This window comes from Pecten maximus, chromosome 4 (assembly GCF_902652985.1).
Source record: "Pecten maximus chromosome 4, xPecMax1.1, whole genome shotgun sequence".
NCBI lineage: Eukaryota > Metazoa > Mollusca > Bivalvia > Pectinida > Pectinidae > Pecten > Pecten maximus.
The window spans coordinates 24572152-24597519 of record NC_047018.1 but is presented as its reverse complement, the minus strand read 5'-3'; the positions used below and the strand labels follow the sequence as shown (position 1 = coordinate 24597519).

Below are 25368 nucleotides of genomic sequence, written 5' to 3'. Positions count from 1 at the left end.
TGAGGTTAAGATAGGGTACTAACAGTTTATCGGCGTGCCTACTTATGAGATAAAGGTTATTAGTAATTTTAGGATGCTTAGGTTAAGGCATTAAGGTAATTTAAAATGTAAAAGGGCTATTTCTGAGATTAAGTTACGGTACCTACAGAGGAGGTCTGTTTCTGAGATGAAGGCACTATCTTAGAGTTGATGGGAAATGCTGAATTCTGATAAAATATATAATATTTACAGTAAATGGGAGGGGCCTACCTCTGAGGTAAGGTATGTGACTGAAAGATTAATACATGTGTGTAGTTGAAAATTACCAAGATAAAAGTATGGTACCGAAAGTAAATGGGAGGGTCATTCTACTGAGTATAAGATATGTACCTCATATACAAAACAGCGATGGCATATATTCCGGAAAACTTACATAATATGACTATGTATATATAGTTTGTGTCATTGAACTCTTTTGTAGAAATACGCAGTATAAGTTATTTAAGCTGTATGAAATGAAGTATATACAAGTGCGTGATACTTACCAAGTTACCAAGTTCTCACACTAATCACTATGTCTCGCATGTGATTAATAAACAAAACATACCCACACATGTACTGATGGGTTTTTCTTTCTCTTATGTAATACCTTATCTACTTAGATATTTTTAATACATTCAGTATGGACTATCTACCTTGTCACAAATGTCTAAGATAAAAAGTTGTATCACCATAATAAAGTGTAGTGAACACACACATACTACCATATCTAATATGTACACAATCGATTTTTATCTCCTCCAACGAACTTCCTGGTGTCAAAGCGGGTGAACATAGAGGAGAGCGACACTTTTTTGTTTTCCTCTTCAACATGGAACTTTACATACACGGGGAACACGGGATCCTACATTTCATCATCTTAGGATGTGTCGCTGTATTTCCTGAATTTGCTTATTCGTCATGTAAGTAATCACTATTGAAGAAATGAATATATTCCTATATGAATTAGTGTAATTCATTCTCAATCAACAGGGTAATATTATTTGAATGAAATACTTTTCATTGAATATCTATTTATTTCGACCTTAATATATACCCAGACAAGAAAAAAAGAATGTTTTATTTTATAATGTCGTACATTAGCATTAGCAGTAATATCTGGGTGTAGTTTATAGGTTGTGTCTTTGTTATATACGGCTCGTGTCAGACCACTGAGATGACGTTTTAGAGAGATTTGATATCTAACTGGAGTTAAGCTTCGTGTATATCACAAATGGAATGTGACCTTTATACGTGTATAGGAAACCCCTTACAGTATAGGGCCACTGAAAAGAGGGGGATCTAGCATGAGGGTCTATGATGATCTGATATTTATCAATCAAGGTTTTTATTGTAAACCTTTAGAAGTAAAAGACGACTGTTTTCCATACTTTAATTGATATTTCGAACTATATACATACAATAAAGACTTTCATGCATGGTCAAGCCGACAAATCATATGTAGACTCTCTTCATTTGGAAGCCCGAAAGAGCATTACACTTCTATAATTAGTTTCCACAATTATACACGTATCCACTATTTAGAAATACAGATACCCTAGATAAATAAATTTGTCTTAATATAGTCTCTGAATGAATGATATTAAACGTTCCTTTAAAGGCGTATCATCTTACTAGAAAAATATCAAATCAGTAATCTGTTTTAAAAACAGTACAGTATTGTCATGCTCTAAAATGATTTTGTTTTCTAGAGGAAGCGCTTCAGAAAACACCTGTCAGCAATTGTTAATTTAACTGACCAAAAAAGTAAGGCAGATATTTTCAACTTCAAAAACGAATCAATGTATTCTCATCTCAATTCTGGTAATGTCAAAACTTGAGATTTCAACGGAAATCGTGTTTTTGTTTTTGTTTTTTTAATATGTGATGTCAGAAAAACATCATGTTAAAATACCCAAGCACATACGGGAAACCCGGCAGCCTGCCCGCCTGCCAGTCATCCATGGATAACATAATTGTGTACCGCTTGCTTATCCAACGTTCATACAAGGATTTCAACAAACGTTAACACATGTGTTATCAATGACATATTCTGGCGTCTCCCTGAAAGTCATTATGAGTCATCATTTTTTCATGCGTTTTTCTTCTTCTTCCTTCTTTCTGGTCCAGTGTGCAGTGATAGATTTGGTGGCTCCCCATGGGTGGTTATACCGTCCTGTCCATGAAAATTACCATTGATAATTATTAATTACAATGCAAGGTAGACATGGTCAGTCAGACACCTGACATCCTTTCACGAGAGTTACATAAACACGATAAACAACCGTCACTCGCTGGGGCACATGTTTATCCCATAGCTTTACCTACACATGTACCCGGCTCAAATTATCACAAGCGTATTTACCGATGAGCCGAATCACTATACGACAAAATACAGTTCGTAATGAAGGACAGTTTATTATATATATTTTAGATGAACCATCCATGAATATGGTAATATATTTGTAAAATAAAATTAATTTAATTTTTACAATGTGAAATATTAGTATGACAATCTTTATATCCGTGGTTTTATTAATAGAACACTTGTTTAAATGACTCCGAGCAAATCTTTGAAGATGACACCGCTAAGTCGAACATCACATGTGATTATTAGACTAATCAGTTAATCACTGTGAGATTCAATTATTTTAAGAATTTCTTTCCTGTCAAACAAAAACCAAGTTAGAAAAATGAATTGTTAAATTGTACAACCGAAGTACATGGCGGGCAGGTGAACCAAGTATTCCGCAAGGTAAATTCTTAGCCGGAAATTATATAGAAATATCATCATAAGTACACGGAAAAGCAATCCCATGCTAAATATCTACCCGCAGGTACCGGACATAAAGCAACTTGCTCTCTGACCTTGCAGAGGTAGCATGCACTTGTACCAAAAAACCGCTCGTACACCCATGACAAGACGGTAACCATCATCTCCAACCTTGAGAAACCATAACCACCAATCGCACTTAAGCTTCTAGGGATTCACATTGCAAGCATTAGTGGGGTAGTTACTAATACTTAATAAGGTACCTTCCTGCTCCATCTCCTAGAATACCACCGTAGCGAGTTTAAATTAGTCTGGATAACCCCTATCAATACTAAGTTGGCAAGTCAGTACACAGTCTAATAATACACAACTCAAATAACAGAAAAAAATATATAATCATATGCCTGCCCGCGATGTTCTGCCCTGAAACAAAAAAGGAGACTGCGACTAAAAGTCCATTAATCCATTATTAAACTTATTTGAACACTTGTCCGTTGGGTGATTTGACGACATATCCACTGGCAATAAGTCATTAGCCACAGAAAGTCCGTTCTGGTGAACTGGTCACATGGATATTTTCGACTGTTACTTTATCACCGTCCACATCTCCTGACCGAAACCACAAACCAATCCTGAAAGAAACAAACTCGAGAGCAGAAATCGGTAAACACGAATTCAGCTCAAGTACTTATGTATAGCTGTTAAACATGTTTAGCTAATTAACTATAATGGTGTATGAAGGAGGTGGCGGATGTGTTGTAACATTTTTTTTTTAAATACTTCCAATTGTTGTGCGACCGGCGTGGTGAGAGGCCAGTAAGAAAAAGGACAAAGGATGCGCTGTACAGTATACGTATACAATGCGCAGACTCCGACTGACCGCTCCCGCCGACGCCCTCTATCGTATAATTACATGAACACATTTAACCCGATACCAGGGGCACTAACCTGGGTCAGCTATGCGATATCATTTGTCGAAAATAAAAATAAATAACGTTTAATTTGAAATAGTAAAAGACATTATCGGTACTTTCCTGGACATGCTAGTAGTGTCTATATTGATGTTGGCAGTTCATCCTAAGATTTGTTCATTCAATTTATTCATATTTTTCTCTGTTGGTCACAATATTCGTACCCAGTGACATCAACCTACTGCTGTATCAGGAAAAATGAAGCTCGAGGCTCAGGCATCAATTATATCAACAAAAAAAATCATTAAAATTATGAACAAAAATAGAAACTCCTACCCTTTCATTAAAATACTTACGATTACGAACCATTTGATTGAACGTTTATTGTGTTTTGTTTTGATGATTCATTGAAGGCTACCGATGTCTAATGCATATCAATAATCATAAGGAGTAGGTCAGTTTTGGTTCACCATGCACGATCAATGCAAATCTAACATCGGTGTAGTCTATTTTATCATAAAGACTTTTCTTGAGGACATTTCACAGTCATGCCAAAGTTGACCCCGGTAAATTTACAAAACATGTGCAGGCTAATGTTTACAAAAGCAGACGACGACAAAAAACTTAAAAAAAACTTTATTTACTTTACAACAATTGCGAAAAACGTTATATTAAGCACTCTTGTTGGCCAGGATGGAAGCGTGCAAGGGGTCTTACTGTGGGAGGAAAGCTGAGTACCCGGGGGAAACCCACGCGGACGGGCAGCTGACTCTTTACCTTTTCACGTCCGATGAGGGTATCGAACCTCGGCCGTCTAGGTGAAAGGCAAGTGCGTTACCACTGTGCCATCCACAAATATTAAAGGAACAGAGTAAACATAGTCCGTGGTCAAAGATTAACCAATCAGAAGTGTTCAAAGTCAGAAATGACCCATTGGGCGTTTTGAAAGTGGTTACACACCTCAGTGAGTAAACAAAACGATTAGCACACACTGAATTTTATCACATGACGAATCAGTTGTGTAACAAACGTAGTAATGAGATAAACATACTTTTCCTTAGGTGTGAAAACGTTATTGGTATCTACCGGATACACTCAGGAGTATCGACAAAATAATTTATGTGATATCGATTTTATCTACTGAATATAAGCTGATGAAAGGGCATATACATGCACTGTAAATAGATAAAGAAGATAATGAATTATCAAACCGATAAACTATATTAACATCTGATAATGAAGTTGTATTTCGGATGACATGATATTTATTTATGTCAATATTATTCTGTATACAACAGACTAATTTATCAGATGATGAATAAAAAACAAATCACAATATGCTACATATAGTGATCGATGATACATCTTAAACGTAAATATCGAACCCAGAATTAATAGAATGATACATTTCTTCTTTGCATAATGATCAATGTAGTTTTAATTTGTGAACCGCTTTGAGATGGATATGAAGTTGTGTTATATAGCGGTATATAAAACTACAAACTCTTATTTAGTTTTGACTAACAAGAAAAATATTATTATAAGATGTATATATACTATGTATCGCTTATTTCCCTTCCATTGTAATAGACAACATCGCATTACGAAAGACGGCATCACAGAGTTCTGTTTATGGTGTATGGGGTGCTAACAGAGCCGTAGATGGTGTGATAGGGAAAAACGTTGGAGGAGGAAGCTGTAGTTCTACTAACACGACAGGGTCACGTGAGGCATGGTGGCGTGTTGACCTTGAACAAATATCAAGGATAAAGACTCTAAATGTCACATACAGAGAGCTGTGTAAGTAATAATGATGGGAAGATATGATAGAAAAAATATTGTATTTCGTGCTCGGTTGATAATTTTTCTCATGTTAATAAATTCGCCGTTCATCATCGGATTAAAGCAAGAAATTAAGAAAGGTGCAGTGGATAATAAATGACATAATGATATAGAATAATGATATGTTTGCAATACTTCAATCTTTGGCGAGTTTTATGTAGGATCCATATTAGATATAATAAAAAAAGATATGATTGGTGTCTTTATAAAATTGGAAAAGGGAAAATATCAATCGATTCTCAATTCATCAACGTTAACGGTGGTAAATATGGATCCAGTACTAATCCATATGACGAGATGATATTTATTATCATTAACAATTTAGTTGACGGACTCTTTCTTACAGATATCACACTTTCAAATATTCTCACAGTGAATCAAGAGAGACCACCATGATAAGGTCATTAGAACAATGAATGGAGTTTGAAAAAGATCAGTTTATATAGCTTATTACTGTTATATATAAGATATTTAATGCATAAAATTAAATTTTACTTAACTACAGACACACGGATGTATATCGTTGTATTCTTATATATATGTTGTATTATATATATATATATATATATATATAGTATACATTATGACGTACATGTATCACTGATCCTTTATAATATGTACAATTGAAGCTGGTTGATTTTGACAAAATGATTTAATACATCTTTATTGTGTCGTCAAACATGCTGATTAATATCTATATTGTATAATCTTAGAGATTTTTTTTTATTAATTCTCTACAGTATTATACTATTTTTACTATTTATAAAAATATACCATTCTAGATCCCTGGCGACTTTCTGGGTTTTATCTCTATGTTTCCAATATATCCGCTGTGGACAATCTACCAAGTACAGGACATCTTTGTTACCATGACAATATAACGGATCCCTGGTATCCTCCCATCATTCAACCAATCACGTCCGTGTACAGTAGACGGGCGATACGTCATATTCTATAACACACGTCCGGCTGATAATGGACCTAAATCTCATCGAGTACTACTCGAACACATCAGGCTGTTGTGGAATTGTGTGAGGTTCAGGTGTACGGTAATTATAGATATTCACTATAATTTTATCTGATGTAATACCTCGTACAATGATGATCAGTAATCACATACTGCCGTGCATGTCTCATTTTCATAAAACAAACTTATCCTTTATTATTAAATATTATTTTATTTAGCTATAAATAAATTTAACGGCAAACGAATTCAATGTGATTTTGTTGTATATGAACTAACCAAGATTGAAATATAGTTTGACTTTTTCTTTCTTATAGGATGTCCAGTTAACATGTTTGGACCCACCTGTAATATAACATGTCACTGTGGTGTGGGTGGATGTGATCCGGACAACGGAATCTGTGACGTCACTGGATGTCAGAGTGGATGGATGGGACAATCCTGTTTTACAGGTGAAATGTTATATAAAATGATTCTGTTCTGTAGTTTTGAAGTAAGAAGTAAGTTTTAAATCCAGTTTGTTAAATTTGATCTTTAATTATATTTTATTGTATTTTGTTCTTGTTTTCTTTTCCTATCTAAGAGTGTGGACCTGGCACATTTGGAGCGGACTGTGTCCATACGTGTCGCTGTACAACACCCGGATGCAACAGAGAAACCGGACATTGTACTGCACCAGGATGTAAAGAAGGATGGCAAGGGAATGCTTGCGATGCCGGTAATATTGACTTAGTTTGAAGATTAGACAGTCATAGAAATCAGACATAGGAACGCTACCATAATTCTGACGATTAAATATCTGATTCCTATGTATAACTCAGCATTATCATGAATTTTGTAAATTCTTAACAGGAACAAATCAAATATCCAGTCCTGTTTTTGCAAGTAAGAATACTCAATTTATATGGTAGTGCAAAATTCTTTACAATTACCTAATTCTCACGGCCAGACGATCTGATTCTGTTCAGAACTGGATCTGAATGCATTACATTCAGAAAAATGTCTCGAGGGTTGTTGCCATATTCATAACAGGATCTCTCTCTTTCGTCAACTTTTCCTAAAACAAATTGCTACTAGTCATGAACGAGTTTGTGGTCTGGCTCCCAGGCATCTAAGGACTTGGGCTCAAAAGGGAAATTAAGCAAATAATTCATAAAAAGCCTTCTTCTTCTGTTATATGAAATCATTTTGTCCATATTTTGTCTCAAGCATCCTCGGGTAAGGGGGAACCAATTATGCATAAATGGTGGGTCTGGCCTCAAAGGGGCCGGAGGGCCGGGGTCTAGTGGGGGAAATCGAGGAATTTTTTTCTAATCCTTCTTCTGTGGCAATGTGCCAAGATTTGGTCCCTATTTTTTCTGAAGCATCCATGGGGGAATGGAAAACAATTTTGTATAAACGTTTGGTCTTGTCCTCTATGGGCATGAGGGGCGGGCCCAATAATCTTGATTTGACCTAGATTTACGGTTATCGTCAATGAAGCATTGTTTTACTTTCGAGAACAATTTACCTGATTCTCCTTGTGATTTTTGAAGAATCTCCTTGTTTTTGTTGTCTTTTTCTGCACAAGTTTTATTGAATTTTGAACAAGAATTACGACTTAGTTTTTATGTCGGTAAGCTCTGCTGACCGACGAAATGAAATATATATCGATTACAAAACGATTTATCGTCGTTTTTGGAATTTATTTTACTCGAGTTAGTTATTTTTCAAAACTTTCATAAACATGGGCTTTATCGAGTGAAAATAACTATCGAAAGTGAAAAAAAATACCATATACAATATGACAAAATGTGAATGCCGCTAATCAGTATGCAAAACTGACAATTTCGGAAATGTGTGGAAATATTACAATTGATTAAAAATCATGAGAGCTTTTTATTTTCAAAGCAATAAATTGATGAAAAGATATATCTATTTTTTAAATATGACTAAAGACAACTGTAAACTACTTCTTGTATGTTATAATTTTGAGGACCTCGTGAAGCAGCCTTCAAGCGTTAACTAATCAAAACACATTGAACCACGTCATAAAAAAAATGTCCCGATCAAAGGTCTTAGTGTCAAAAAATTAAAACACATATAGAGTTTATGCCACGTGTTGTATAAACTGAACGTTATTTTATGTCATGGGGGTTGAATAAACAACCATCTATTTTGGTAAAAGCGTGGGAAAATATTATTTCGTCTTAACGTAATTAATTCAACGTCAGAGGTCATTATACTTTGGAAACACGTATATGAAAGCTGCTGAATGGATGTTGGTCATCATATGACATCCTGTTATATACACTCTAACAGACTTATTTCATTAATAAGTAATTAAGTTCTTTTGTTTTATCACAAAACAATATAGTTTCCTGAAGGAAAAAAGTCAGGGACACCTTTTTTTAAATGTTCAAAACGACACTGATATCTTTGATTGTGAATTATTAAATTTCCATGTGTTCGTACTTTCTTACTAATATGTTATGCCTTTGAAAATTGATTCTGAAATGACTGTGATTAAACTGTTTTTCTTTTAGAGTGTGGTGATGGTAGATTTGATCAGAACTGTTCACAGACATGTCACTGTGCTTTGCCAGGCTGTGACCGCTTCAATGGGAGTTGTACATTTGCAGGATGTAAATCTGGATGGACAGGAGTGGCCTGTGATTTAGGTTACATTTTATTGGATCAGCATGTAGAGCGACATTAAATCAAATGAACTTAAAAGAAATAGTATGATCATTACTCTTATCAAAGGGTATACAAACATAGAGTGTTAAAACCATGCATGAACATTTAATTATATTCTTCATTTTCCCGGTAATATGACATATTTATAATGTTAGACATTTTTCTAACGAACTGTTCCATTTTTGTTTTAGCCTGTCCATACAAACAATTTGGTGAGGACTGTAAAAAAATATGCCACTGTGCCGTTCTTGGTTGTGATAGATTCAGTGGACCATGTACCAGGCCAGGATGTGAGGCTGGATGGGAAGGATTGAGTTGTGACAAAGGTAATACTGTATCCTTCAGTTTACTCTTATCACCCATAACAATGGTCCATGTTTATATGATATATACGTTGTTGTATATTTAATTAAATACTAATAACTCGAAAATGTTACAAGCTCATTGCTGTATTTTTTATTTTTTTTTCGTTTAACGTTATGAGGCGAAGGATAGAAATTACTTGAAGTACGTTGTTTTGAGATGGAAAAGATACATGATGTAACTTTAAGATCACAGAAATGTTAAGTTAACTAAGGGTGTTGTGATTTTGTATGCGGTAACACATATTATCTAATAATATGAAAATCTTTTATTTTACTACATTTGTACTTTCGCTTTATAACCTGGGTATAGTGCTTTTATTAAAAGAAGTAGAACAATATAAATGTATTTATTTCAACATAGAAGTATTTATCAAATATATTTATGGAATTAAGAGTGAGACTACCTTATTCATTGATTTGTATATGACAGCATGCGACGTTGGTAAATATGGTAAAGATTGTAAGTATACCTGTAACTGTGCTACTTCTGAATGTGATGCCAACATTGGAAAATGTAACGTACCAGGATGTGACATGGGATGGGAAGGTTCAAGGTGCGATATAGGTAAATGACATTCTAAATTTTAGAGGAGATTAAAACAATTCTAATATAATTACACCAGTGATTAAAATATGTGAATATATTCGTCCTCTTTCCATCAATTAAAAGCAAATTGAAAGTAGTTATGCATATACTATCTATTGGCATGATTTCAAACACACAACTTAATGTCCATTTACTTGTAAATCATTTACTAACTGTGAATAGACCTTGGTATATATCACCACCAGGACATGATTTAGGCGTTATGTATAATGTGAGTACTCTGTCACCTTCATCAGACAAATATCTAGTAAACAGCAATGTGCAATACAATTAGGTGTTATGCGTACGAGATTGTCATCAAGTTACCTATATTTAAGAGGTGACAAACAATATACAAGTAGATTAGGTTAGTATGAGGAGAAGTCGATTCGGCCATGTGTAGAAGCCAATTCGTCTACGCTTTACTTATATTTCTTGAAGCGGTAGGCAATTAAGGAAGCCAACCAGATACGACTTAGCAGGTCAGTTCTACACCAGAACGAGAGATAGATTATAGTTTAGACGGGAAGATCTGTTGATTTTATTCCGTACAAATAACACCTAAGTGTACATTACCACCTACTGGCCATTTGTCTGATGAAGGTGACAGTACAATTACCGAAACGTTACGCTCAAATTTAACACTAGTTATGATATATAACAAAGTCTATTCACAATCATATTTACCAACCAAAAGAGCATGTTTCATGGTATGTTGCTAATACATTTTTTTTTCATATTTATTATATCAGCTTGCAATAACACCTCATTCGGTAGTGACTGTGATCACACGTGTCATTGTGCCACACCCGGGTGTGACAGGTTCACTGGATTCTGTAATGTAGAAGGATGTCATGTTGGCTGGACAGGTTCGGCTTGTGATACAGGTATATTGAGTGTCGCTAGACATACCCATTCCTCCCCATAATTGAATCACATTAATCTTTTATGCAAATGCAACTCTGTGGAAAATAGTATGTTAAGCAAAAGGAATTGTGTACTGTCAAGAAACTACTTGATGCAGGGAATGATACATTCATGTATAATTTACATTCGCAACCCTCAATTTTACTGCTGCCTGCTGTCAACAAGAGACTACTTGAAGCAGGAAACGTGACATTGATTCATTTATTTTACACTTGAAACTTCAACTCTAAATCTTAATGATTGCCTAAAATATAGCCTTAAACAAGTATTTCATATTTTGAGCAGCAGGTTATATTTTGAACAGAACTCAGCCATATATTTTGATACACTAATCTATTTTTTACAATGAAATATAAATTTTACGTTGCTCACATGTAATAAATAGAAATATCGCTTATTGTTAACGTTTAGAATTTTGTGATATATTAAGGAGCTGTACAAATTGAAGTTCCCATACGTAACATCATTTTTTTGTTGCAGAGGCTGTGCAACAACCCGGTGATAACCAAGGTAATTCAATAATGTTCTCTGTATCCCAAAATTTTCCAAAATCTTGTATGTGAATTGTGGGTGAGCAAACCTACATATTACAACTCAAACGAATACAGGATGTCAGTAACAATACCAATGTTGGTGTATCATCTTGGTAAGTATTATATTTATTGTTGCGAAACAAGTTTGACTGTATCTGAACATTTGATTATGACGTCATATTTCAGTTATTTTATAGTGTAACAGATCATTAGAAAAATATGAGTCATCTCAGTGATAATCAAACATTAATAATACCAAATAGGTAATATAATCAACCAATTGAAAGCTAATCAATTGATCACGATTTATTTAATTTTCTATAATAGATCATGATTGATTTAGTTACCTGTGATTGATCATGATTGATTTAGTTACCTGTGATTGATCATGATTTATGTATTTACCTGTGATTGATCATGATTGATTGAGTTACCTGTGATTGATCATGATTGGTTTAGTTATCTGTGGTTGATCCTAATTTATTTAGTTACCTGTGATTGACTATGATTGATTTAGTTACCTGTGATTGATCATGATTGATCTAGTTTCCTGTGATTGACCATGATTGATCTAGTTTCCTGCGATTGACTATGATTGATTTATTTACCTGTGGTTGATCATGCGTAATTTACATCCTATGATTGGTCATAATTGATTTACCTTCATATGGTTAACAAGGCGCTTCTCCATTGGCCGGAATAATTGGCGGGGTATGTGCAGCCATTGCGGTTATTGTCATCATAATTATTATAACAGTTATTCTGGTCAGGTAAGCAATGAACAAGAAAAACCGTTAACATTGTGAAAAGGTTATAGAAGTTGATTGAATTGAATAGATGATTGTTTGAAGACGAAAATTAGAAACATACGGACATTTTTGAAGTAACGATGCGTACCATTTATAGCAGAATAACACAGAACGTGCTACAGCTAATACTTTTAATAAGTGTGCTATTTTTATGATCTAGTTTGTATGATTTACGGCTCCCTTGGGGTCTTTGATAATATAGTCTACGTTTCATAAATTGAACCAATAGTAACATTTGATTAAGAAATTCAGTTAAGTTTAATACATGACAAACCTTTTATGCAATAAAGTAATTTACTGTATGGCTAATATAACATTATGATGTTGTAAGGAGGAAGCGACAAATCCCATCCAAAGAAAATGACCAGATCCCGAGAAAGCCAAAAAAGAGAATACTCAAAATTGACAGAACGAATGGTTCGTATAACTTATCGTATAATTATTATGTAATAAAATGTTCTTTCTGATATGCATGAAACATTTCTTTTAAAGCAAGTACCATTCCGAAACACGCACTTATTATAAAATAAAACGACCTTCGATGACGCTTCTTTAAATGATACATTACTATTTAACACCGTTTAATTGGGATGGCCATATCTTTAGAAAAGTTATTTCTTATCATTGTTAGAAAATTATGCACACCATTTGTGGTGATAAATATCGTAAAGATGGTAGTGTGTGTACGTGTCAATGTTAATGAATGTATCATTCATGTTAGATGGAGTTACATTCAGTTGTAAATTATGGTATCGCCGTTGGTATCTCGCTGAATTTATAACAGGCGACCAGGCATATGTCAACATGGCGTCTTCAGAAGCAGAACTGGGAAACAATCATACCGACCAAGAGGAAGAAGTACCGGGAAATGTACAAGATACTCATGGTGATGTGCATACAGATAAACATGGAGACATACCGGACGTGTTTGCTGAGGACGAGGAGGAAGTCATTTACATCAACAATCCGTCACGTACCCCTGTCAGTGCCGACACAAAGATGAAAGTAACGGATTTACATAACATCATTGTCAGGAAGAATAGTAACGACACATTTGACACTGAATATCAGGTAAATATGTCACAAAAGATCAGAGCAACATACAAGTACTAGTATCTACTCCTGAATACCTGGTAATCTATGTCAAGAAACATAGCAACGCCCCATTTGACACTGAATACAAGGTAAATATGTCACGAAACATAACAACATATTTATTACTGAATACCTGGTAAAATCTATACAAAGAAAATAGCAACGACATTTATTACCGAATACGAAACATACAACATATTTAATACTGAATACCTGGTAAAATCTATGCCGCAATGGTCGAGTGGTTAAGGTGACCCGACACTTCATCATAACATCGTTGTCAGGAAGAATAGTTACGACACATTTGACACTGAATACCAGGTAAATATGACACGAAACATAACAACAACATATTGCTACTGAATACCTGGTAAAATCTATACCAAGAAACATAGCAACGACATGTATTACTGAATACGAAGCATAACAACATATGTACTACTGAATACCTGGTAAAATCTATGCCGCGGTTACGGTGTCCCGACACTTTATCACTAGCCCTCCACCTCTGGGTTTCGAGTTCGAAACCTACGTGGGGCAGTTGCCAGGTACTGACCGTAGGCCGGTTTTCCTCCGCTCCAAACCGGGCACGTCCTTAAATTACCCTGGCTGTTAATAGGACGTTAAGCAAAACCATCAATATGATCAAGAAATATAGAAACGACACATTTATCACTGAATACCAGGCAAATATGTCACGAAACATAGCAAAGGCGCGTTTTACAATGAAATCAAGATAGGCATATAACAACGAAGCGAAAGCAAGGTCCAGATTTTTACTGAATCGAAGGTAGACTGTCAATGAGGCTTAGTAATCACACATTTTCATTACATATATATGGTAAAATACAAACATAGCAGTGATAATGTTTGATACTGTTTACCACACGTTTAACACATGCTAAGGTATTCTGTTTTCAATATTAGTGTAAGATGCCAATATATTGTACAATCCGGTAAAAACAATAGGATGACCCTGGAAGTAATTTAATGAGTGAGGCAGTGAACAGACCATCTTTATTGTGTTTATAGAATTTACCACATGGTTTGATTCATCCACACGGCATATCGAAGGCGCCAGAAAATATTATTTTTAACAGATTCAAGACAACGTTTGCATGTGAGTATGACTCCTTTACGAAACATAGTACATAGTACAATAATGGACAAGAATATACAAAAACATAAACAAAACCTTACTATGAAGTCAACCTCAATAATGTCAATTAATATAGACAACGAGACGGTTTACAGACCGCGTGTTCGGGGAGGAAATGCGTCAGAATAAGATTATCAGATCACATAACACACAACATTTTCTTGTTCTGTAGATTTGGATATGTTAGATAAAACAATTACCTGTGTTAAATGTTTGCTCTAGCATGTTACACTAACAGTATTCAGACACAGATTGAATAAACATTTGAATAATTTTTAATAATTATCTGTCCTTCACCTCCTTTCAGATGACCATTCGAGAGTTACCTTACGGAAAGAGAAGGAAGGCTACACCGACTATATCAACGCTAATTATATAGAGGTATATAATTGCTAAAACTTTTTTTCTAAGCGTGAAAGTATGAAGAAACGGTTAAAAAACCAATGTACCAACAAATTTAAAAACACCAATATCAACAAACCGGTGACAAATAGTTCTTCCTATTTTGTACTTTTATACCTTTTGCTGTAATTGATATTGTATTTTTATTATAGGATACACAAGGTGTGAAGGCATATATCGCAACTCAAGGTGAGACAAGCTCCAGTACAATGTCAATTGTTCTTTTGTTCTCATTCTTGATCGTGCTTACATCGTGATCCTTGAGGACACATCAGATTTTTCTCTCTCTTTCTTCTGTAATGGTTTATTCCATGTTTAACTTGACTTTATTTATATTGCTTTGTTTTAGAAGAATATCTTCACTTTGTAATTAAATAAGAACGATTCGCACTTTTTCGATTGTTATGCTTATTGTTACCTTTTTCTAAATCAGGCCCTAAAGTGACAACTATAGAGGATTTTTGGAGGATGGCATGGCAGAATGAATGCGGAAAAATTATCATGCTTGCAAATTTAGTAGAAGTTGGAAAGGTAAATAATTAGTTGAGAGTCGATAACGTCTGTCCTAAAATGATCAGCGTTCATTTTCGCTTAGAAAGGTAAAGGTCATCGCTACATAGGAAAATTCAAGTTTATTTTAGTTTCGTTCAATATTTAAACCCTGTGCACTTTTACATCAATGACAATAACTATAAGCTAGTTCAAGATTCATGCAATAATTAGTGTTAACCCGTTAGCTGATCAAGGATGGCTCAGTAATTGCTTTTACAGTCAAACCTGGATATAATGAAATGCTGAGGACTCTGAGAATTTGTTCATAATAACCGGGTTTCAATGTAACTGTGTTTACCGGTTTGACTCACAGACATGCAATAATTTACGAAACGACATACAATTTAATATATTATATGGAGTACATTGATAAATAAATCTTATTTCATTCTTGTATTATATATCTAGGCTAGCCTACCGACATGTACGTCTATATAAGTTAGGCCTACATTTATCCAGCCCAAAGTTTGCACCGTCACTTTAAAAAGAGCTAATTAGTGACTGTTTTTTCATGGTTTCAAATTCCTCTGAGTCGGATACATCATCATCGGGACCATCTTATTGTAACTCGACACGAGTTAAACTGTCAGCAAAACCCGCCATCGCAAAACTTCGACTAATCGCTGACATTGTGCCATGCCTTTTGAACCCACGTTCACACAGAGATATGTTGAGTTGTCCAAACAGATATTTTCTTTAGTTTATTTTGACAATATGCGTCAATCACACACTGATCCTTGCATCGGCTATCATTTAGAAGTGGTGTTAGGCGGAAAGAACACAAGTTTTATAGATTTCAATGCATCGATACGCGGACAATTGTCAACAAATAAGAGAGCTTTTCATTTTTGAAGAGTTTTCGACAATTAGTGGTAGAGCAGTGTGTGTCCATTTGTCAACGGTCTCATCCGAGATACTGTTTGATTCGCCGAACGCATTTTTGTATACTGCTGCTTTTTGAAACGATCAATAAAACCGTTTGAAAACCAAAGTTGTTGTAACCCACGTTACAAAGTTGTTTTAAAGATTTTTCAGTTTTATTAAGACATTTCCGGAATTCGGCTTATTTTTTTTATCTGGCATCTGTAAACCATTTAAACAAGCATTTTTTAATGTTATAATTTCAAGAGCGAAAACGTTTCCGTTAAGCGAACACTGCCCACTGTAACAAGCCGTGAACATTTTATCTTTCTTCAAAATTTTACTTAAAGTGCTTGGTTTGTAAGTATGTTCATTAAAATGAATACTGGTTAACGGAAAACATCTTAAGCAATAGAAATTTGAAATTATATCATTATGAGACTTCGCAACATTTTTTATTTAAAGAAAAAGTGTGCCAACTATTGGATGGGAAAAGATGGAGATTCCCTGCAACTTGGACTGTATCAAGTGACATTACTGGAGGAAGAAGCATACGCATTCTACACCATTAGAAAAGTATCGGTGAAGAACAAACAGGTGATTTTGGCAGTTCATTTGATATATACACAATTCAGTTCAAACAAAAACGTTATGCATGAGTGCATAAACCAAATATTTCTTTTTTTACTATTATGTGACTATTTTTCCAGACCAATGCCAAAAGGCAAATATCACAGTACCACTTTACCAGATGGTCAGATCACGGCGTACCGGAAGCTTTCGAACTCCTACAGTTTTACAAACGGGTAGAATCTTGTCAGACAGACTTGAAAGGTCCACTTATTGTGCATTGCAGGTAATATACTACTTTGTCATATCGAATTATTTCACTACTCCTTCGGGCATAATACAGCGGTTGTGATCAGTAGAACTAAAATGATAAATAATGATACGTGAATTGTTTTAAACTTCAGTCATCGGATATTGGTCCTGGCATAATTGATCTTTTACAGTGCTGGTATAGGCCGAACCGGCACATACATCGGTTTAGATGCCCTACTGAGGGAAGGAAAGCTCAACGATGAAATCGACGTGTTCGGTTACACTGAAAGAATGCGGAATGGTAGAATGAATATGATTCAAACATTGGTAAATACGAAACAGGGCTGAAAATCACTATTATATCAAATCCATATAAAACATATGTACACTTTTAATTATTTATTCTTTTTTTGTTATATTTTCTTACATTGTCATGATTTTATAAATGAAATGGTTCTTTTTTAAAATATCGTTTAAAAATTATAGTATGATATAGATTGGCATATATTTAGTATATAATCACTGTGTTATGTAATTTCGAACAAATTTACATATCACAGCTAAATATAACCGAAAATGGGTTTTTTAGTATGATTTTGCTGATATATGATAAAATGGGGGGGGGGGATTTCCCACAGGCGGCTTGCTTATTATTTGACTTACAGGAACAGTACAAGGTTTTACACGATGTTCTGGCTGAGGGCTTTGGCATTGTGACCTATGGCTTGACAGGAACTGACTTCAGCAGGAATATCTCCAAACTGATTGCTGGTGAAATAGCCGAAAGACAGTTCAATGTTAGTAATAATTATAATAAAGTAAAAAGTAAAGTATGAGGTACTATAAGATATTATCAACAAACCATTCAATTAATGTACGAAATATTCCAAGGAAGATAACACCTCTGTTATTATCATAACTTTACATAACAACCGTTGTTAACTGATTTGATATATTTTGTATGTTAATGCCGTCTTCTGAACCAATTATGAGATTTTCAAAATTCAATCGAGAACACAGAATATTATTGTTTTAAGTATGAGGTAAAACTATCTTAGGTTTTGGAGCGGCACAGGCCTACGTATGGGGGCAAAGAGGTTGAGACTGCCCTCAATAAAACTAACAAGAGGAAGAACAAGGATCTCTCAGTTTTAGCTGGTGAGTTCAATTTCAGGTTTTTACTTATACGGTGATGTGAAAGTTCGCTTAAGAACACATTTAAATACAACTGTAACATAGCCAGTGTGTAATATATAAATAATAAAACATCCGAGCTACATATTATTACCATTGATTAACAATACATACAATGTATCTTCCTTATTATTTCCTTATCAATCAATAATCAGAATATATGTTCAATAAATCGTACATGTAAAGATGCACAGGTGAGTATAGTATGAACAAGGCTGATAATGTTGACATACGATTGTTTGTACAAGAATATATTAAAAACACCAATCGTTTGTTATTTGTCGAATGTAAAGTAGAAAGAAACTTGTTCAACACTTAATTGTATATATTTTCCGCGCTTTATTATACATGTATATAATGTACATTGTACGGTTTTATTATATGTGAGGCCGCGGTGACCGAGTGGTTAAGGTGTCCCGACACTTTTAACACTAGCCCTCCACCTCTGGGTTGGGAGTTTGAAACCTACATGGAGCAGTTGCTAATATAGATATCAACCGTTCATGAAATACTGCCATATTTGTTTGTTACATGCTATTAACTTATGTGCAATTTTATTTCGTTTTGTTTAAAACGGAATTCAAATGTATGGTTAAACTAAACCCAGGTTCACTTTATATTTTGATATAGAGTAGCTTAAATGCCACCTTCTGATGTATGAGTTTTAGTATCATTAAAGAAATTTGGTTTCTTACAGTGGAAAAATACCGGCTGTACCTACCTTCAACAGTATCCAACTATATCAACGCAATTAAAGTACCGGTAAAAATTCAGATACTGAACAATTCGACAAATCAGATTAATTAACACTTCCATAATATATACAAAATACTGTATCAATTTCCTTCTTTAAACGTTGTATATAGTTGATTTTGATTATATATATATATATATATAATAATTTATTCAATATCATATATATTGCTTATGCTTTATATATGAAAGAAATGAAAATTGAAATCAGTTGTTAATTTCTAATGTTTCTTTTGTTTTTAATTCCATACACGGAAAGAAATTCATATATCCTTGTGGAATCAAAAATTAGAAATGAATATATGAAAATATTCAATAGCATATATACATGTATATAAGAATTACAAAAAAAATAAAAGAATAAAAACGTGTACATTTTAGAGCTACCGAGACCCACATGGATACATCCTGACACAGCATCCTCTACACAACACGGTCGTAGACTTCTGGTCCATGGTGTCACAACAGCTAGTCGAAGTCGTGGTATCGATAGGTTCACCACAGGTAAAGTCGATAGATACACCTAAGGTAAAGTCGATAGGTAAACCACAGGTAAAGTCGATAGGTAAACCTCAGGTAAAGTCGATAGGTAAACCACAGGTAAAGTCGATAGGTATACCACAGGTACAGTCGATAGGTAAACTTCAGGTAAAGTCGATAGGTATACCACAGGTAAAGTCGATAGGTTCACCACAGGTAAAGTCGATAGGTACACCACAGGTAAAATCGATAGGTAAACCACAGGTACAGTCGATAGGTATACCACAGGTAAAGTCGATAGGTATACCACAGGTAAAGTCGATAGGTTCACCACAGGTAAAGTCGATAGGTACACCACAGGTAAAATCGATAGGTAAACCACAGGTACAGTCGATAGGTATACCACAGGTAAAGTCGATAGATATACTACAGGTAAAGTCGATAGGTATACCACAGGTAAAGTTGATAGGTATACCACATGTAAAGTTGATAGGTATACCACAGGTAAAGTCGATAGGTATACCACAGGTAAAGTTGATAGGTATACCACAGGTACAGTCGATAGGTATACCACAGGTACAGTCGATAGGTATACCACAGGTAAAGTCGATAGGTATACCACAGGTACAGTCGATAGGTACACCACGGGTACAGTCGATAGGTATACCACAGGTACAGTCGATAGGTACACTATGGGTACAAGACAATCAAATATTATTATGAATATATACCATGTCACATTATTTCTATACTGAACGATACAGAAAAGGAAATAATAACTTACCTGATCAACAAACGTTGTGAGCAATCAAGGAAATTGCTGTGATTATTTAACAAACAATAATAATTCTAAAATATTCTAAAGGTGCATTCTATTCATATATTGAAGAAATACGTACTTTTTATATATTTTAAGGATTGCATTCCATGGCCTGTAGAGGAAGGACGCGTTGAAACCTTTGGGGACTTCACCCTTAAGTATGAGGGAAAACAGAATAAAGCAATGGTGCCTGATGTATTGATTCAAAGAAAGATGATACTTCAAGACAAGGTGATATTTCAAAACTGTAATAAATCTCGAAGCGTGAAGTTTGGTCTCACACCCAAGTAAAAAGCTGCTAAAATATTGAAAATAGAGTTGAATAACCAGCTTGGACAATATTGTCAAGTTTAGTGACTGAAGATATCGATATAATAATCAGGAAATTGTCGGTAGGATTATATACTTACTTCCTTTGGTCGATTATACCTGTATATCATAAGCCTTAATGAATCATATACAATATTATATCTTACTAGAGAAATGCCACTGAAACTGCCGTAACCATTCTTGAAACTTCATCTTGGAATGGTGGAGGAACAGTACCGCCAACAAATTCGATGTTGGATATGATTCAACAAGTCCTATCCTTCAGGGACAGCGCGACATCACCCATTGTCATTACCTGTCTGTAAGTATAGAATGTGTAGTGAGAGTGTGTACGAAATACAAAGATACTCAACTCATGGTACAATGAGTTTGAAATACTCGTTCCTCATGTTGTTAACATCTGTTAATAAAGTTAATTTTTAATTTCCAATCTAGGCACTAGGTATACGAGCACACATAGGCGGTAAAATGTGTTTCGTTGACAAAATCGTTCCTACATGCCATACTGTGATTTCTAGCTTCTATGCAGGAATGTGAAAGATTTTTCGGACTAATAACTTGGCCAATACTGTAAGGTAATGTGTATTTACTGGGCCAATACTAAAAGGTAATGTATATTTATGTATTTTAGTGATGGTGCTACAGACAGCGGACTGTTGTGTGTTCTATGTAATGTAATGGAACGCCTGAAGGTCGACGGGGACATAGACATCATTGCGGCAGTCAGGCAGCTTCAGATCCGAAGACCACAGTGTCTGCCTAATAAGGTTATTTCTGCATTTTATACCAATTTACAATGTATATAGATGTCAAAACAACATATGATCCTGTAAAATTATCCATTTCATTACAATCACTAATTCGTAACATTAAATTGTTACAACATATACGTAGTATCGCTATTTATCGTTAGCTATACCGTTATCTATATCTCCGGGTATCCCGGGGTCTCTCCACCTCCAAAACCTGGGACGTCCTTAAATGACCATGGTTGTTAACAGGACGTTTAACAAAACAAACCAAACATCCCTAAGTTTTGTTAGATAGATACATTCTATACAAGAAAACTGTATATAGTATTTTGTAACAATGTGAAAATACATGAGCGTTGAAATAACATTTACCATATATGAAAATCCGTCTAATATACATGGTCATTCTACGTCGTTTCAATGCCATATGTATATAATTCAACGTTTTGATACTGTTTTCATTTTCTAGGCACAGTATGAGTATTGCTACACGGTGATGAAAGACCACGTGGAGACAGCAAATGTCTATGCCAACTGCTAAGAACGGAGATTTAATTTTCTTGACTTGTTACAACGGAATGGAGTGTGGTTCATTGTGTCAATTTGTCTAGCACGACAAAGGTCAATTACATGTAGTACATAACGTATACAAGGTGTTAAGGCTGGCGATATTGTGTTAATCCACCACGACAAAGAACAGTGTTAATCCTCCACGACAAAGAACAACATTAATCCACCACGACAAAGAACATTGTTAATCCACCACGACAAAGAACAGTGTTAATCCACCACGACAAAGAACAGTGTTAATCCACCACGACAAAGAACATTGTTAATCCACCACGACAAATAACAGTGTTAATCCACCACGACAAAGAACAGTGTTAATCCACCACGATAAAGAACAACGTTAATCCACCATGTCAAAGAACAACGTTAATCCACCACGACAAAGAACAGTGTTAATCCACCACGACAAAGAACAGTGTTAATCCACCACGACAAAGAACAACGTTAATCCACCATGTCAAAGAACAGTGTTAATCGACCACAACAAAGAACAACGTTAATCCACCACAACAAAGAATAGTGTTAATCCACTACGACAAATAACAATATCAATCCATCACGAAAAAAAATGTTAATCCACTATGACATAAAATGATGTTAATTCATCACGACAAATAACAATTGAATACATAAGCGTATATAAGTTAATAGTGCTGGTGATTACCACGAAAGGATGGCTATGGAACAGCTGTCTAACAAAATATTACCTCACATTTGGATACTTTTTTTTCTAAGAATTTCATTTATCATGTGCTATATATTGTATAACTAAAGTATGTTTTTGTTATATTTTGTTGCTTTACTGTAATTGCTTTGAGATGTTACAGCGCCAACGGAGAGTACTTACCCGGGTAATAGCTTAATGCTATAACCTCCTCCAAAACTTTGAGCTTCTAATTGAATATTTAAGGTTTAAAGTAGAAAATAATTGTTAGCGTTTAGGGAGAAATTATATTGTGCTCCGTCTATAAAAACCTGTCGCATCGACTTTTTCGTGGAAACGCAAGGTAAGGTATTCCAATTGTGCGCAGGTGCGCTTACACTTATTCTTTTATTTACCGACGCAACTAGTAAGCCCTTACGACTGAATTGTCAACGTAAAAAGTTGTTAGCATCATTTTAAACTGGGTCATACACACATATGCAATATACTTTCCCCCCTTTCATTAATATCGACTCGTTTGTTTTGATAACAGTCAACGTTTTATGTTTCGATTATAGCTTTAGGTCTTAAAAAAAAGCATTATTAGAACACCATTATCTTTTTTATTTGTTCGTATTAAGTATACCGTGGGTGCCATTTTATGCATTATTTTCTAATAGGCAGTATTTAGGATGTCGGTGCTGTAGTATCTTTAAAATCCATTATCGTGATAAACAATTTCATGTACATTCGTACGTTTCTTGTGTATTATATCATTATCAATAATGTATTATGTACATACATACCGTTATCGTATTGGATTAGTCTATGGTGATATATGAAATATCTGGTTCCTGGACTCGATATCGGTCAGGTCGAGGGGTACCCCAAATCCAACATTTGAATGATAATTTATAGCATAATAGCCTTGTGACCTGAAAAGTATGAAAACATATAAATTATTGTTTACTCAGTGTTGTTATGACGATAACAACGAAAAGGGATAAGCTGTAAGTAGGTACAATCCCCACATACCACTCACCTGATTTCAGTAAAGAACATACTGAAACTGTAAAAAACTTACTGAACCTGTAAAGAACATACTGAAACTGATAGGTAAGCAAGCAGAGACATTCGGAGTACGGTATCGTCATATTAAAAAGACAATGTACAGTTTATATGTTTTTAATAAGTATAAATATTTCCATAAAACAGAAATGTGTAGAACTTTTCCCGGTGTAGAATTTCCTTCTGCATCCATTCCGTATCTTTTGTGTATCAATATTATGCTTACTTGCCATCAACTTGCCTATGAAATAGTAAAGAATCGATATTATTAAATTGATTGTGCTTTGCGAAAAATATATCCATACAATTGTATTGTAATACAAAAGTAAATAATACTTTTTGTTGTTCTTGTTCGTGTCATTTTGTGCTTTGTTTCTTTGCATGTCAATCTGCTTTGTCGATACAACAAGATATACGTAATACCGACATGATTCTTAATAAAGAATATTTATAATATGATCAGCGGAATAGTCCCTTAATTACTCTAAGACCTTTGAAAAAGTGCAGGGAGAGTAAGACAAGGTATTCCGGACACAAGCCATATTTATAAAACCTTGTTACCGTATACCGTGACTCTTCCTCTGTATACACAGATTGAAATGGAGAGTTTTCACTTACATTCTCATAAATATGAGTTATATGATAAACAAAATGTTACACGCTTGATTATATCATACGCAATTATTTACTAAACGAAGTTAAAAAATCAGCCCAAAAGATCATGGCATACTTAATTATTGAACTTGCTTAAGAAATGACATATGGCCTAGGCACTCGTGTAGGTTCCTTTTTTAAATGAGATCCGGTACAAAAATAACGAAACATGTTCAGCATCAAACACGTCTAGCTTCATATATACTAGCCCGAGTTCCTCTGGCCCTGACACCATGTCTGGTGTAGGGACAATAGACATGGTGTCAGGGCCAGAGGAAACTCGGGCTTCATATATACATGCATAGAATGTTTCCACTGATATTATGATAGCGACCATAAAATTTCCTGGTCGTCTTCATCAATTATATCTCACGAATCCCTGTGGTGTACCTTTTCCCGTCAGTAGTCAACGTCTATCACATCAAGGCTTAGGACATTTAATCAAAGGTGACACCTTTACACCTGAGGTGAACAAACAGGGATTGTCGTTTCGATACATGAAAATTATCAGTAGGGAAATTGAAATAATCATGGTTGCATTGCTTTGTGGAAGTTGTCCGTTCTGGTTAATGTTTCATTATTCTAAAAAAACTCGTCATAAATATATCTGAAATTAAAAGCGAAAGATTCGGCTAGGTGTCTTGTATCTGTTCTGTTCATTTCGATTCAGCCTCATATGGAAACTAAAATAAGTCGGCTATATACTTATACGAAACTGTATCAAACATTTAATACACAAATGCAGGATCTAACAAAACAAGCGAGATAGACATGTACCAAATAATAAATATACAATCCCAATCTAA

The 25368-nt window shown here is 34.7% G+C and overlaps 2 protein-coding genes across 2 annotated transcripts; both read left to right on the top strand.

Annotated features, from left to right (window-relative positions):
- Positions 1 to 811: 811 nt before the first annotated feature.
- LOC117325582 lies at positions 812 to 6531 on the top strand. The gene is made up of 3 exons (XM_033881918.1): positions 812 to 941; positions 5293 to 5502; positions 6327 to 6531. Exons 1-3 carry the CDS (start codon positions 851 to 853, stop codon positions 6500 to 6502), a joined length of 477 nt encoding a protein of 158 aa, XP_033737809.1. The 5' UTR covers positions 812 to 850; the 3' UTR covers positions 6503 to 6531.
- A 39-nt stretch (positions 6532 to 6570) lies between these two features.
- On the top strand, positions 6571 to 24255 carry LOC117326458 (receptor-type tyrosine-protein phosphatase epsilon-like). The gene is made up of 26 exons (XM_033883206.1): positions 6571 to 6593; positions 6826 to 6960; positions 7092 to 7226; positions 9034 to 9132; positions 9379 to 9513; positions 9983 to 10117; positions 10891 to 11025; positions 11546 to 11575; positions 12278 to 12368; positions 12739 to 12824; positions 13192 to 13478; positions 14535 to 14622; positions 14969 to 15042; positions 15216 to 15252; positions 15497 to 15594; positions 16942 to 17073; positions 17187 to 17332; positions 17490 to 17625; positions 17964 to 18095; positions 18357 to 18456; positions 19190 to 19254; positions 19627 to 19749; positions 20642 to 20776; positions 21025 to 21176; positions 21507 to 21642; positions 22097 to 24255. The coding sequence occupies exons 2-26, from the start codon at positions 6840 to 6842 to the stop codon at positions 22166 to 22168; spliced, it is 2880 nt and encodes a 959-aa protein (XP_033739097.1). The 5' UTR covers positions 6571 to 6593; positions 6826 to 6839; the 3' UTR covers positions 22169 to 24255.
- The last annotated feature ends 1113 nt before the right edge of the window (positions 24256 to 25368 follow it).